General features: G+C 41.7%; 1 protein-coding gene across 1 annotated transcript in view; it reads left to right on the top strand.

The window, feature by feature from the left end:
* Nucleotides 1-15960, top strand: part of RARB (retinoic acid receptor beta) — a 333110-nt gene that overhangs the window by 127402 nt on the left and 189748 nt on the right. The window contains exon 3 of the mRNA XM_040593378.1: nucleotides 10998-11499. Within this exon, the coding sequence (XP_040449312.1) occupies nucleotides 11322-11499 (178 nt within the window). The 5' untranslated portion in view covers nucleotides 10998-11321. The remainder of the gene's footprint in view (nucleotides 1-10997; nucleotides 11500-15960) is intronic.

Raw genomic sequence — 15960 nt, 5'->3', positions numbered from 1 at the left:
GGGGCACAAAAAGACATGTATTTAATGGTTGTCCAGGTATTGAACAAAGCAGAAATGGAAACTGAAGCTCTAGAGCTTTTTCTTCCTTAAATTGGCAATGAAGGCAAGTTGAATGCTATGATCTTGTGTAGTTGTAGCTAGACATCCAGGCTGTCTAAATTTGACTGCTAGGTTCCATCCTTTGTGCTGCTAAAAATATCCTGCATGGCTCTATGCCGAGGAAGACTACTGACCTCAGGGAGGGAGATCATGTGCTGCTTTGCTTTATTGTGGTGGTTCTGCTAAGACCAAGACTTCTTAGAAAGATACCTCTAAGGCTGAGCGGACGGAGGAGTTTTGCTTCTGTACGGGGACAGTAATCTCTAGCGACGTCTTAACAATGAAGGCTAACAGCAAATGTTGCAAATTTAAATTGCCCTGATCCTTCCCAGTATTAGCCTACAGTGACTGCATCACCTACATTGGTGTACGGATAAAGCATATCCATCAACACTAATGTTTTTGGCACCTGCCACTCATAGAGCATTTGATGAGCCTCTGTCCTGACTCCTGGCTTCACTGGTTAGGGTTTTGAGACCAGCACCCACTTTTTGTCAGCACTAAAAGTTACCAGTGGTCTTGCACCTCTTTGTGCATCCTTTAACAAAGTATCTTGTCATCCTGTTTCAGCAGTTCACCTGCGGTGCTCACTGTGGCCATAGAGTGTTGGCCTCCCAGAGAGTTGTACTTCTCTGTCAAGAAGCTGCCCTCCAAAGCTGCTTCCCTCTTCAGCTTCTGAGCAGATGGAGTACTCCATTCTTTTAATGATTCCCAGGCCACCATCATTTACTAGGGATCTTCTGTCTGTCACCAAAACAATAACATCACTTGACCCCTCTTGCTGATCTCGGAGGCCTCTTAAAGGTTATGAACAGTCAGTATAAGGCCTCTTTAGTAGTTGCGGTGACATGTGCTGTATTTGCCATTGGTCACCATGACATGTTTCTCGTCAGCTAGAAGGGTAAGAATGAGCACTCTGAGAGCATGCTTGGGAGTCTTCAGAGAGGTTCCCCATATCCTCCTAGCTATAACATCACTTGGGAAGAGATCGGCATACTTGTAAACATCTAAACATCTGCACATCCATAATATTGGACGACGTTACTGAACACAGACAGCAGGATGTGGTTTTCCTTGCTTACTCAGACTCCCTTCCGCTGGCCCCCCATCTCTTTCCAAGAGCCCTTCTCACAAAAACTTGCTTTGACTGGGAATCGGTGTGATGCTGTCTTGAGGTGCCTTGTAGCCAGAGTTAAAGACTGATTAATTACCGGTTAAGGGGAAAACCTTCAATGGAAGATCTTTTTGTTGGACAGGGAACATGACTCATTCTGAAATTAATCAGAGATCAGTGATGCTACCTTTCCTTTATAGATAGTTAAGTACGCTGTCAGTTAGGGTGCTACCTGTTGGCCTGTGTAAATCTTCCCAAAATCTTAGAAGCGTGTTGGCACTGGTAGCAGCTCACCGTTGTTATCAATGATTCTTTCTCTCTGCTTTGACTGGATGATGAGAGGGGAGCCCAAGGGGTGGGTTCCTTACTCCCATCAATGATAACTTTCCCTCTTCATTGGTGGCCACCTCACACAGGCAGGTAGGATCAAAACAACCCGGTTGGACATATAGGACAGTAAAGAACAATTTGGGTCACAAAGTCCAGTCTAGTTTTCCTGAACTGTAGCGAGAAACTGTGCAGGAAGAAAGGAAGCGCGCTGAAAAAACATGGTTGGAGAACAAAGCAGTAGGCATAGCACCTGGGGTGGGAAAAGCTTTGTTGTGCTGGACTGTCTGGCTGTATGCGACTTCAGTGACCAGCCTGCTTTCTAAGAGCTGTTTTTGCTGGCTACCCTCTGCTGTTTAAATTGTGGATCATCTAAATTGTGTTTGAGAGAAGTGACGTATTCTTCCCTTTGAGTTTGGGGATGGGCAGGAACGGGGAAACAGGTTCAATCTGAAAAAAAAACCCCTACAGGTTTGATCTGGCAAATCTCTTATCTCCTGAGTTTCTGTAGCCCATGGGATAGTCTCATTTAGGATGGTTTCAATATGGAGTTACTGGTTTACATCCTTAGAAACATTAATAAGGAACAACAGATGACAGTGCAATGCAAGAACAGAAGTTTTGATTCCATTGAAAGAGCAATTTTAAGCATTGAGAAATAGCTTTTAAAGTCAGGGAGGGAAATCAGTGAAAGGTTCGCTTAAACTCAGGCAGCAGGAAGCTCAGTTACCCTCCTTTTGGTTTCCATAAATGAAAGAGAACTTCTTTTCTTGACAGTCCATGGGGATTTTTGAATGTGGCAGGGTAAGGAAGGAATGCATTTAGTTACAAAGCAGAGTATCCTATATACCAGCACAAAGTGTATTCAAAGCCCCTTGAATTCTCTGCAGAAAACTGCAAGAGAGTCCCTTACAAAGGTGATGGAAAGCCACCGCACAGGAAATCAACTTCTCATCCTGTAAATAAACATGAGCCAATTCTACTATATCTGGCTGTCAGGGCAGTACACACAGTAAATTGTTAACCCCATCACCTGACCTAACCATTTATCTTTACTTCTCAGTATAGTTTTGGCAACTGCTGAGTAATGAAAGAAACATGGAATGCAGATAGCTGTTAAAAAAAAAAAAAACAAACAAAAAACACCAACCAAACAAGCAACAAAACCAAGAAAACCCATACAAAAAACAACCACAAAAAAAATACACAACCACCACCCACTCCCCAAAAACCCCTCAAACAAACCACCCCACAGCTCATTTAAAAATACAAACAGCCCTTTAAAACAGCAAACAACAGGAGAAAATGAGAAATTGCCTGATGCAGTGGGAGGATCTTAAATATGGTTAGTATGGAACAGAATTAACATCTCCGTAGAATAACAGACGTGAAGCATGGATTTTCAATCCTTCACGTCTTCGTTATGCTAGCGTTGTACTAGCACAAATAAATTAATAACTCCCCTGAACCTTTGTGCAACAAATAACCATAGCACCTTTCAGACTTTGAAGTGTAAGCTGTGTGTGTTTTTAATGTTGTATGTTATACACGAAGGTTGGCTGAAATAGGTTATTCTGCTTATAGAGTATTGTTCCCATATGAGGATTCAGGCTATGTACTCACAGCTGCTGCTCTCCAACATGGACTCTCAGTTCCACTAAAATCAATAGCTGGCACAGCAGGGTACTGTTGTATAGTGTGTAAATAAATGGGTGTCATTGTGTCTCAACTTTATTTTTTTTTCTTTTCCCCTTTCAGATTTAGATTTGCTTTTTTCCAGGCATATATCAGTGTGTGTTTGCAATGCAGGCAATACGAAGCATAGCCGCTTAGGGAAAAGAAGCTCCCCACCCCACCCCCAGCCTTTTTATACTTCCCAATAGTATCTTCAAATAAACAACAACTGTGTTAATTATATTAATTATCTCTTTAACAATTTCAGGAAAAAAAACCAAACAAAACAGAAAGCCGTTTTGCAAGTGTCAGCTTTATGATAAAAAGGAATTCAGAGTCACCCAGTAGACAGCTGTCTTACATACAAAGATGTAGGAAAAGTGTCATAGTAAGAGTGTCTTAATTCTGTTACAACAATTTATCTTTTCTCCTCCCATACGTCATGCACCTATAGTTGGAAATACATGACAATTATGGTTATGGGATGTAAGAGCTACAGATCCGCTTTTCAATAAACTGACTCTGAAGTTCTGTTTCATACATTTTCTTTTTTATTCATGCATCTGGTCATATAGAGTGCTTTACTTTTTTTGGCTGCAGACTTGGCAGATACAAAATGCAGATGTTGTTCTTCTGACTTAAGCTGCTATTTTAAGCTTTTTGGCCAGCGGTTTAAAATTTTAGGCTCAGTTGTTTATTTGCTTATCATCAAAGTGGTTTTTGTCATATAATTCATATGCAAGTATTAGCTTTCTATGTTTACTTTCAGAGTTTGAGATTAACAGTATGGTCCCTTTTTTTTCCTTTCATTTTTTTAAACCAGCATGTTCTTTTGATTAATAATACAGTAGAATGTTATGCTTCAGAGAGCTTTTATTTACAAAAAAAAAAAAAGAGCACCAACCAGCAAACCAGCCCAACCCTCACATTGTGCTCTAGCGCTTTCCCTTTAAGAAAACCATATCTCTCGCCAGATGCCTGCATCTCTTTGATACAGAAGGGTACACTAAGTTCCATCTATAAACAGAATCCACTAATTAAGAGTAATTGCTTCGGAGATTGGTACAGACTATTCAGCATCAGATGCATGTTCCTCTCAGATATCCATTAGCCTCTAATAAGATAATGCAGATGTGCCAGTCTGTTTCCTGTTTCCTTCTATTGTACCTTTATTGCCGTATATGGACCAATGGGATGGGCTGAACAATAAGTGGATGTCCTTTTGCTCCCGGAGCCCTTCTCAAAGGAATGTTTGTTATTAGATTGCTTTTTCTGTTTAGTTTCACATCACTATGCTAATAAAGGAAACATAACACTCCAAAGGCTGCTTTTTTTTGGTTTTGGTTTGGGTTTGGTTTTTTTTTTTTTTTTTTTTTACTTCTGCCACGGTAACTAGTTTATTGTTTAATTAAATTTGTTGGATAGCCAAGAAAACAAAAATGCAACATCTCTCAGTCAGTGAAGGCCAGTGGAAAACAGAGTATGCCTCTTTATCAAATAAAGTTTCCATGCATTTTTAAGAGTTTCAAGGCAGCGTGGTTATCATGTTATTGTATCTGACTGATTTACACTTGGGTCGTGCTAAATCTGCTGAATTATTCAGTACTACTCAATGCAACACCATCAGCTAGCATAATAGAAAGCATATGCATAATCAGGGATTTCAATACAAACTGTACATTAAATACAGTAAGGGTTCTCAAAACTATTAGATCTTGACTTGTTTTGAAAACAGCATTAGAATATGTTTCAAAGCCCTCTAATAAATAAGGACTCCATCAACTCTGTCCCTTGGGAAAGAGATGTAATATGTTGTTGAAACGTTTTGCAAGCAAAATTTCTCTGGAATTGTGTTTGTTGCTGGGAGAGGAGCAACTTGCCTCTCCCGTCTTGCTGCCCAGGCTGCCCTTGCAGTCTAGAGGTTCCTGTTGTAGGAGTTAGCCTAAGATTTAAAAGAGAGAGGATTTTTGGCGTTGGCAGGAAAATGGGAAATGAACTTAGAAGAGACTTCCTCCATGACCCTGGAAACTTTGGGGACAACCATGCTCCAGACCACTGGGCTTGGAGCAGCAAATTCCCCAGCACCCAACTCTGTGCAGAGCCTGTCCTCGTGTTGTGTGCCTTTCCTGCATTTGTGGGTTTGTCACCTAGTTGTAAAGGAAGAGCAGCAGTGGTTCATTATAGTAGAAAGGTTTAGGGATAGTGGATTTAGCTTAGAAGTTTGCTGTGTGTCACAGTCGCGGGTATCTTGAAATGACTGCTGAATTTCAAACAGTGCTGCAGGTAGGGCAGAGCTCCCGACTAATCTTTTCAGAAGTGAGGGAAGAAAAAAAAGGCAAAAATCCTGAATTACTTGCAATGCTGACAACTTAATTCCCTGCCATGGACAGTGAGAGGGGAGGAAGAGGAATGTGGAGTGGGGGTGATGTTGGCAGAAGGTAGGGCAGAGCATAATCTTTCTACTGGCACAGGACTATAAGCTAAGCCTCCTGGCTTGGCTTCTTGCCTATCCAGATGTTGATGTGTGTCAAAGTCACTTGTAACAGCAAAAGGGTTTTATAAATTCAAATAAAATCTTATGCAAGTGCAAAATTCAGAAGGATGAATTATGTTACAATAATACCAAATAGTGTTACCAAGTGTAAGCTAACTAATACAATGAATAAGAATCAATTAATTTAATACATTCTAGAAGAACTGATGTATGTGTGGAAAGTAGAACTGTTTTCTATAGGAAATCCTGTGCAAAATGCATGGAAAGCTAAGAGACAGTAAGAAAAGCTGGGTCAGTGTTTATCCAGCAAAATTTGGAGCAGATATTCAAAATTTGTGGTTTTAAACTTCTCTTTGACTACACAAACACCAAGAAGAAATATGGAAAAGACAGGTACACCTGCTGCATTAACTGCAGCTGATAAATATTCTGTCTGTTCTGTGGTAGAGCTACTGTAGCCTCCTTCCCCTGTGGCCATCTGCTTTATCACAGAAGTCAAGTCAATAAAAGGTCTGTAAAAACCAAAAAGGAGGCATATGTTCTGTCAAAGAAGAGTCATTGGCCGCTGTTCAATGTGATGTAGTGCACAATGTGATCATCTCTTGGTGAACCTTCAAAGAAACTTTTCTGTATGATCCTTTTCCATACTGTTTGTGCTAACGGCCTTGTACCCATGAACAGTCACTAAGGACAAGTCTAATGGAAGAGGATTTTCATCGTATGCTGGGTAGATCCTCTGAAGTGCTTTGATGACAGCTATTTTCTGAAAAATTTGCCTCATGCATACAGGGCAGAATTCCATGCTGTTGCTTCACATGAATGGGTGTTCAACCACCACCAAGGTGACTCTGCGGTCAGTCTGGCTTGCTCCTTCTGGGGTTGCTCCTCAGCTGTGGTAGCTGGCTCTTCCTGTCCCGTTTAGGGTAGGCTCATTAGCTCCCTTATCAAGGGAATCCAAGTGTAGGTCAGAGGAAGAGTACATTCAAGGTCCACACAGCATGGAAAGGATGCTTCTGGGAAGTGTCACAGTCCAGAGAGGATGTGCTCCTTTAGCTGTGGGTGTTTACCATAGCACATGACAGCAAAGGGAAATATTCTCAAAGCTGGCACCTGTACAGTGTCTTACAGTGTTTTGCATGGTGGTGAAGGTTTAGTTGAGCAAAACAGATGTTTTCACCTTGGAACTATTTGCCGCGTAATGGTCTGCAGCTGATGTCCAATGCTGGGATCTTCATCAGTGAGTTGAGGGGCATCAACGTGTCAGTCTGGTGACACAAGTGAAGTCTTGCCTTGCGAGTTTTCTTTAATGCCATGGAACTGGCATGAATGGAGACAACTGGTTTTTGAGTTTCCTATGCTGCAATACTTTCTACTTGTGATGTCCTCTGCTGTGCAGTGGTGGGGGTGACAGGTCTGTAATATCTGTTAGCAAAGCTGGTGACTTGAAGTCCCTCAGTAATCACAGAACACGAGTGGTGTTTGCTTCTTTACAAGAAGCTGGAGTTGCTGGAACATAGGTATCTGCCTACAATTTCCTCCTCAACCATTGTATAGGTGTTCGGCCGTGGGAACATTTATAACATCTGCTACTCCTGAGAGACCCTACTTGGAGTCAAATAATACACTGTTTAGGGTATCACGCCTTCTACACTGTCTTCCCTCTCTACCTTTATTTGGAGGGAAGAGCTCTTTGGAGACTAATAACTGCTGAAGGCTTATCTCCAGCACAGCTATCTGCAGGGAATTTCCCACCATGAGGGGTGAAAGGAAGGGGATTTTTGAGTAAGGCAAGAGAAACCTACTTTCTGGTAGTAATTTCAGTGTATAATTACACCTCACATAAAATTATAAGGATACAGAATTACAGGATTATTATTTAGTTTTAGCACTGTTAGCTATTTCCTATGGAGTTGTGTACTGAGGAGCTATAATGCTGCTGCATGTTGTCATGACCAGGTCCATCACAGAACATACTCCTCCAGTGGTGAGGAAGTGACCAAAGTTTCCCTGAGTGCCCTTTTTTCCTCTCTGACCTAAAGGAGTTGCTGAAGATTTGTCAAATATAAAAATATATCTGATGTTGTGATTGTGGGATTATATATAATTTATGAGCTCTACATTTTTCTGGGTAATAGAAATATAATTGAAGATATTAGATAGTTTTTTGCAGTTGATGGCTTGATGTCCAAGTGGAGATCAGACCAGGAATGAGTGGCGTTCCTCAGGGGTTGGTACTGGGGCAGACGCTAACACCTTTGTTGGTGACATGGACAGTGGGCTTGACTCAGCAAGTTTGCCAACGACACCGAGCTGTGTGGTGTGGTTAATGTGTTGCAGGTGGAAGGGATGCCATCCAGAGGGACCTTGACAGGCCTGAGAGGTGAACCTCATGACATTCAACAGGGCCAAGTTCAAGGTCCTGCATGTGGGTCAGGGCAATCCCAAGCACAAATACAGGCTGGGCAGAGAATGGACTGAGGGCAGCATTGAGGAGAAAGACCTTGGGGGTACTGGTTGATGAGAGGTTCAACATGACCCAGCAATGTCCACTTGTAGCCCAGAAAGCCAACTGTACCCTGGGCCACATCAGAAGAAGCATGGCCAGCAGGTTGAGGGAGGTGATTCTCCCCCTGTGCTTCTCTCTCATGAGACCCCACCCAGAGTACTGCATTCAGCTCTGGGGGCCCCAGCAAAAGACGGGCATGGACCTGTTGGGAGTGAGTCTAGAGAAGGGCCACAAGGATGGTGAGAGGGCTGGAGCACCTCTGCTATGAAGCCAGGCTGAGAGAGTTGTGGTTGTTCAGGCTGGAGAAGGGAAGACTCTGGGGACACCTTCTAGCAGCCTTCCCGTATCTACAGGGAACTGTAAGAAAGATGGGGACAGACTTTTTAGTGGGGCCTGTAGCAATAGGGCAAGGGGCAGTGACTTTAGACTACAAGAGAGTATGTTTAGATTAGAGATAAGGAAGAAATCCTCTACTGCAAGGGTGATGAGACAGTGGAACAGGCTGCCCAGAGAGGTTGTGGATGCCCCATCCCTGGAATTGTTCAAGGCCAGCCTGGATGGGGCTTTGGGCAAGCTGGTCTGTTGGAAGGTGTCCCTAGCCGTGGAACTAGATGATCTTTAATGTCTCTTCCAACCCAAACCATTCTATGATTCTGTGCTTTTATGAGATGAATTTTATTTCCAAAGCCCTACATAATTTAACAATAGGTGACCTTGTTCTGTGATTAATTTAATGCATAGAATTTTGGGGCTGGTTTTCATCAATGACCTTCCCCTCTTTGCTTTTTTGCACACATTTTGAAGCGTGGTATTGTTGTGGCTCTTGTGGAGTTTCTTTAGAAAACATTAGTTCTGCGTGTATTCCTTTGATACTTCACTTTTCCTGTTTCTTAAGCTTCATAAAGCTTTAACAGTCACCTGCAATGGTTCATCTCATTTTGTGTTGTTAATGAGTCGATATATTTTGGCTGTTGAGGCTTCCTTAAAAGATCTGTCTGATTTCACCAGTCTCTAGGCACGTGGTCCTCGAGCTCGGCATGGCCAACAGCTGTGCATTAGCTCACTATTCCCCCCATTACAGTCTCATCCCTGCATATGTCTGTCTCCATTAGCATTAAAGGTATTTTTTGCATAATTTACACGGTTATCAAATACTTACAAGCTACATTTCTGTTATCCCCAAGCAGGCTGCACTCAGCAGAAATCGCTGTCTGAAAACATGCACAGCTGGTAACCTTTGCTGGTATTCCACACAGAGCAGAAACACTCCTCTGCTCTCTGACAGGCAAACATATGCATTTGGGGTTGGGTTTATTCCTTTTTTTCCTTGCTCATTTGAATTCTTACCGACAACTAGTAGACAGTAGCAGTAGTGATAGTCAACGTTGCATTGTCACAGTTTCCTTCCTCTGCATCAATTTTGCTTCGTGACCTTGACAAGTCATTTCACTGCTGCCTTTATTTTCCCACCCAAAAATCTTCTTGCCTTTGGTTTCAGGCTATAATTTCAAAGAATTATGAATAAAAATGCTATATAGTGGTGGATGTTGTTACTGATCATTGACTGTATCAGATGCAAGGGCACATAGCATGTTGTCTCAGGAAGCAAAGCCTTTAGGCGACCCTGGACTGCCTCGCTTTTGGGTGCTTGAGTTTGCTCTCTGGCTCCTACTGTCTCCCTCCGACAGGGTGCGTTGGAGGGGATGGATGACTCCTCATGCAGGGTGATGCTTAGGAGCCAGTTGCAGTACTTCCCAGCTTTTACCTGGAGCAGTGTGCAAGTAACTATGGGAGTAAAGTTTGCAATATGGAACAATTGCAGCCTTTCTAGTAGCTCACAAGACACTAGTAGCACTTACCTAGTGTTGCACAAGCAGGTTGTTTCCAAGAGCAGCCGTTTGCTGTACATGGACTTAAACAAGCAGTAGCAAATTTCACTGCTGAGAAGTGCCCTGTTGTCAGTCTGAGATTTTCAGTACAGAGACTGAGAAAAGGAAGACCCCTTGGTAGGCACCAGCCATTTGGGTGAAACACTAAGGAAGGTGTGTAGCTGTAGATGACTTTGAAAATGCTGGTCATGACAGAGCACAGGAGCAGTGTTACTGCCATCATGTCACTTGGCTTATGAAATAACAGGTGCTTGTTTATATGGTGATAAAGGCAGTTCCTCCTCCCCCCCCCCCAAGAAAAATAAAAATGAAAAAAGAGAGAATGATCGGTGAGGGCTCTTACATGTCAATAGGATAAACTAACTATCCTTTGTAAGAACAGTCATTGGTAAATAAATTAGTATTTAGATTTAGTCCAATACAAAATCACCCTCAGACACCAGTCTCCAGTGCCCTGCCTGAGCCATGGCATTGGAGCAAGCAGAGAGCCTCCTCAGTGTCATTCATTCTTCTATGTGGAAACTCAAAGCTTTTATGTACATGGAAATTTTTTAGAGGTTGATTTTTTTTTTATTTTTTTTTTTCTCCACTGGTATCAATATTTCAGGTAGTTGTTGATGCATCAGTTTCAAAACTGGCAATTTCCAAACCAAGATTGCCGCTACCAGAAATTGCTTTTGGTGTAACCCATTGGGCAGGGAAATCAAGTTAATGGGTGTTCTGCTGTTAGCTTCAGTAGAGTAAGAATTTTACCCCCAGGTAAGCTCATCTTGTAGGATACTGATAAATAAATAATCACTTAACAAAAGTAGGAGAGGGATAAAATATTTTTGTATGTGTATATATTAAAAATATGTATATTATAATCAATATATTGTTTTCTTCTTCCCACAGGCTCTGTGAGTATGTGTCTGTAGAGAGCAACTGTCCCCCCAGAAAAACATTTGCATAAGCAACTGAACTGCGCTCTGATACCCAAAGTAAGAAGACTTTCTGCCCACGGTCTGTAAGAGCAAGAATGTCCTGGGAAAGAGAACAGTAAGAAGCAGCGATGAAATATACGACAGACCTGATCGAGTGAATTACCTTCTCACCATCACACAGTCCAGCTCAAGCTGTACCGGTAGGCTTGACAGCCCCCTTCATTCACAAGTTGAAGTATCTGTTTGCTGGCCTGGAGTGATGCAACATAATATTTATACACTGTGAAGTGTTAACATGACAACCAGTAGCCGCACATGTCCAGTACCAACAGTGAATGGACATATGACTCACTATCCAGCAGCACCATATCCATTACTTTTTCCTCCAGTCATCGGTGGACTGTCACTACCTTCCCTCCATGGACTCCAGAGTCACCCACCAACTAGCGGATGCAGCACCCCGTCACCTGCAAGTAAGTGCTTGGTATTAACAGCTTTTATTGACCAGTTTTCCTCTAACAAAGACTGATCGTGTTTGTTCTGAAATTGTTTTAAAGAGTAATTGCAGTTGTTCATCTGTGATGTATTTTACTTGGGCGAAGACCATGCATTTGATTTGAAATACTACTTTCACTTAATCTTGTTTTTATAAAAAATAAACATGCAACTATATGACATACCAAAGCTGTGGAGACCAGGGATGATAAAATCTGCTATGGATTTTGGCATATTCTGCATTGTTGTGTTAGCTGCAGAATCTGATGTTGTGTTTAAAGAAAAATTGACTGTTGTGTATTCATGAGCAGAGGTGATTCCTCAGTACAGAATTCTCTTAAGTTGCAATTAATACTGCTTTTGTATTCTTCCTTAAGTACTGCTTTCTTCCTGGGCAGCTTGTGAAGAGCAGCCCAGTGGACAACTAGTAGCTATGAGCTGCCTATGGCTGCAGAATGAGCCCTTGAGTCTATGGTTGAGTTCCACATGCAGCACACTCAAATTTTCAGCACCACTGAGTGTATTAGCTGGGCAAGGGTTTTTTTATCACTTTATGGTGAACACACATTTTCTGCTTGGTCTTAGTTTTATATATGTTTAAGTGGCTCCAAACAAAGCTATCCCAAGTACAAACTCTTTAAGTAGTGTCACGTGGACAAGATAACATCTCTGGAGGTCTTTACAGTGGGTGACTGATGTATTTATCACCCATGTGAAGAAAACTGGAATGCATACAGCTTTGCAGGTCAGTTTGTTGTGAAGGTGCTTGTCTAAATACATTACTGTGATTGTTCAATATGAGAAGGTCTTGACTGAGCAGCACATTTGCAGAAAACCCACACTTTCTATTAAAGGGAAAAGAGACTTGTTGTAGCAGTGCCCCCGGTACATCTTTGAACAGAAAGCACGTGAAGTTAGAGCTCCAAACATGAACAGGAAAAAAACAGTGAAGACAAAACTTCTGAAGAGTGGTGTACACTGGTAAATACCAAATGTATATGATCAGGTATGCAGAGTATTTCCTTCCCATGAATTGTTCCTGTGGAATTAAGACTGCATCATGGATGCATTGTTAATGATTAATAAACCAGTCAGCATTCAGCCTTTCAAAAAAATAGTGCCAAGTATGAATTTCTGTCAATGCATGAACAAAGTGGCTACTTCTGTGTCTTTGGGTTTGCGTCTTTATGCCCTGGTCCCAGCATTTTTAGGGCAGTACTTTTGTCAAGGTGCTTTGCAGCACTGGCTTGCCTTGCCTGATCATGAAAGCCTGGCAGCTGTTGTGCATACCTCAAGGCAATAGTGTTTGAAAATACCAGCTAAAATTGTCAAGATAGGGAGGAGGGTGACTTGAATGAGAATGTCTTTTCAGACACAATCCCCAGCAGGAGGACCCTTCTGGTTTATACCTCTGTCTTCTTACCTTTGCTGACAACAGTCTGGGTTGTTCTGAAACCTCTAGACTTCGGATTCTGGAGCTTGAGGTTAATGTTGCTAAAGCCATAGAAACAAGTTCTTGGAAACAAGCAGGTTGAGCTTTGGCTTATATTACAGGTTTTTGTTTTTCATTGTGCATTTTTTTGTAATTTTTTTTTTTTACAACAAAGCCGCACAGATGGGCCAAGGTCAGCATGACTGATGGCCTCTATTAAAGTTAGAATTTATACTGGGTGGTGGAAGGGTATAGATCTCACTTGCAAAGACCTGAAGAAATTAAAATTTGGCCAAACCACTGCTCTCTATGTGTTAGACGCTATTGTACTATTTATTTTCCAGATTCCTTCCATTCACGCAGAATCCAATAGAAATTATTTTACATAACAGGAATGCTATAAAGATCTCTTTAATCTTTTTAAAACAGTGCAATTCAACAGCTTCTATTTGAAGTTACAGTCATTTAAGCCTTCATGTTATTGTCCTGTTTTATTTGTTCTGTCTTGGTTTTAGACTTGCCGTGATGGCAGAAAACCTTATACCAAGTTGCACTGTTATCTTAATCTACTGTTGGGGTAGGCATCTCCAGTCCTGTTAGACATACAGTGTATTTTAGATGTACGAATTTTGTGAGCACAAGGGGCTTACAATAAACGTTCAGGATGGAGTGATTTAGTTTCATTGATTTTAATAATGGTGTTGCTTCCGTGACCTGTGACTTGGCTTCTGTTTTTATACTGAGATACATAGTGCAAAATACTTAATAATTAGAGGGCTGGTCACAGTGCTGAAGAGGTCAGAAGATGAAAAAAATACCATTTTTATGCATACATGAACTACGCATTAGCACTGAACAAGACCACGGTCAAGAAGATCATTACTTTTATAAGTCCGATTGATTTACCTACCACTGTTTTACCCCTTGCTGCACAGAGCAGACGTTTTCACTCCTGAGATCAGATGGCACGCAGGGTTCCCTGGTTGCACTAATAATGAGGAATTGCTTCTATATTTAAAAAAAAAAAAAAAATATTTGTATATATCAAAGATTGTTTCAGGAGGTTACTGCTTAGCTCATTTAGAAATGGTAAGGGAAGGCGAAACTGGAGGCATTCCCGTGCTTTTTGGGTCATGCGCCAGCCCCACAGGATTCGGCGCTCTGCCAGACAGGGAGCAGCTGTGGGAAATGGATGCTTAACAAAAGTCCTGCAGAGCCTGACATGTTTGCAACAGGAAAATCACAAAATGTTAGTGAAATATTTGGAGGAGGCTGAAATAAATATGGGTAAATAATTGTTACATAACATTTTATTGAAGTGAAAGCATCTCAGGTTCAGGCAAGTGGGATCGCACGGGCACACACAGGCGATTCTGGTGTCTGGGCAGCATTGCTCTGCTCTTTATTAGTCCTGGAGGAAGGGACCCATCTTGCCATCATGAGAACTAATGCTGGTAGTGCTGTTGCCAGAGACCAGTAAGGCAACTGTCACAGTGTTAGAAAACCAGCTTAAAAAGAGTTTACCTTCTTTATGAAGCATCTGTTGTGGATCAACTGCAACTTTTAATTTCTAGAAAAAGACTAATTAAAAAAAATTATCTTAAAAAAAAAATCAACCACGAACTACAAAAAAAACCCTAACCAAGTGAAGCACCACCTGAAATTTGAGAGGGCAGGCGTGTAAAGGCACATCGCTCAGTGTACTGTGTCCACCGAGTTGAAAACTGATGAGGTGTCTTTGTATTATGGCTGATGGCAAGGCACACAGCAATGTTGCCGTTTCACAGGTGGATCTCAGCACGGGGAAGATGAAGCCATGCTGCTCGTTGGTGGAGTGTCTTTGTAAGGCTGGTTTCTTTAATGTTACATCACCAGAGTGAGTTTTGCAGCATTAGTTTGACATGGGTAAAGACTACTACATTAACAAAGCCAGTTGGTGTGAGCTGTAGACTGTGTCATGGGGGGAGGAAGAAACTTACCTGAGCTAATGCTGTGATGAAAATAGTCACTGAGTGCATCCTAGATCCAATTAAAGTAGGGTCTAGACAATAACCACCGTGGGAGTCACTAAATAATAAAACACTTTGGTGGGCAATTGTTCTCTTTCTGCTTGGATTGAGCATCCTGCTTGAACGGGGCGATGTGCATAGCCCGTGACATTTGATGGGCACAACCCCATATTCTGCCTTTAGCCCCCCACCACATTTTGGCCCTTAGGCTGCCGATGTGAGCCTTTGGATCCTCAGTATTTTGCCGTCATTTGTGGCAAGGGAGGAGTAGGAGTAGCTTGGTAAGGGGGCAGGGGAGAGCAGTGAACCTGATACAAGAATGTCCTGGAATTTATGTAAACTTAGTGAGATTGCTTCATCCAGATAGTTGAAATAAATAAATAAATGTGAATATGTTATTTAGAGGGCTGTTGGGATGTCAGGGAGAAAAATCCAAACTAAGGTCATTCATTGTATTTTGGCCAGGCTTTTCCATACTCTCCTGTCTGGGGTGTTTTTAAAGTGCATTGTAAAGAATAAAGGACTTTATATTCTTTTTTATGTAAATCTTTTTAAGTGTATGAAAATGTATGGAAAGTAAGATCATCTGAGGAACTGCAAGAGGTAAACAAGGAGCTAACTACACCATTACTTCCGGGTAGTGCTAGGCAAATACTAATTATTATATTTAGCAGTCAGTGTTGCATCGCAGGCTTTTCAGACATGTCCAGGCAAGGCAGATTGTTGTTTTAAGTGTTGTTTTCTGCTGGAATTGTTTTTCCTTCTATTACTGCTGGTTATTTACCACTTGAACTCCAACTTAAAGATTGCTTGCTTCCCCCCCACCCCTCCCACCCCCTTCTTCTGGGAAATGGATTTTCCACTGGTATCATTGAAAGAGTACAGTTAAATCCAGTGTTACTGGTGTAGTACTGCAAGATATTTTTGCCAGCCCCACCCATTGCAGGAATTCATTTACTTTTCCAGTTCTGTTGTTAATCATTATATTGACACAGAAA

The sequence above is a fragment of the Falco naumanni genome, chromosome 4 (genome assembly GCF_017639655.2).
Source record: "Falco naumanni isolate bFalNau1 chromosome 4, bFalNau1.pat, whole genome shotgun sequence".
In the NCBI taxonomy this organism is placed as follows: domain Eukaryota; kingdom Metazoa; phylum Chordata; class Aves; order Falconiformes; family Falconidae; genus Falco; species Falco naumanni.
This window is presented reverse-complemented; position numbering and strand designations above follow the sequence as displayed.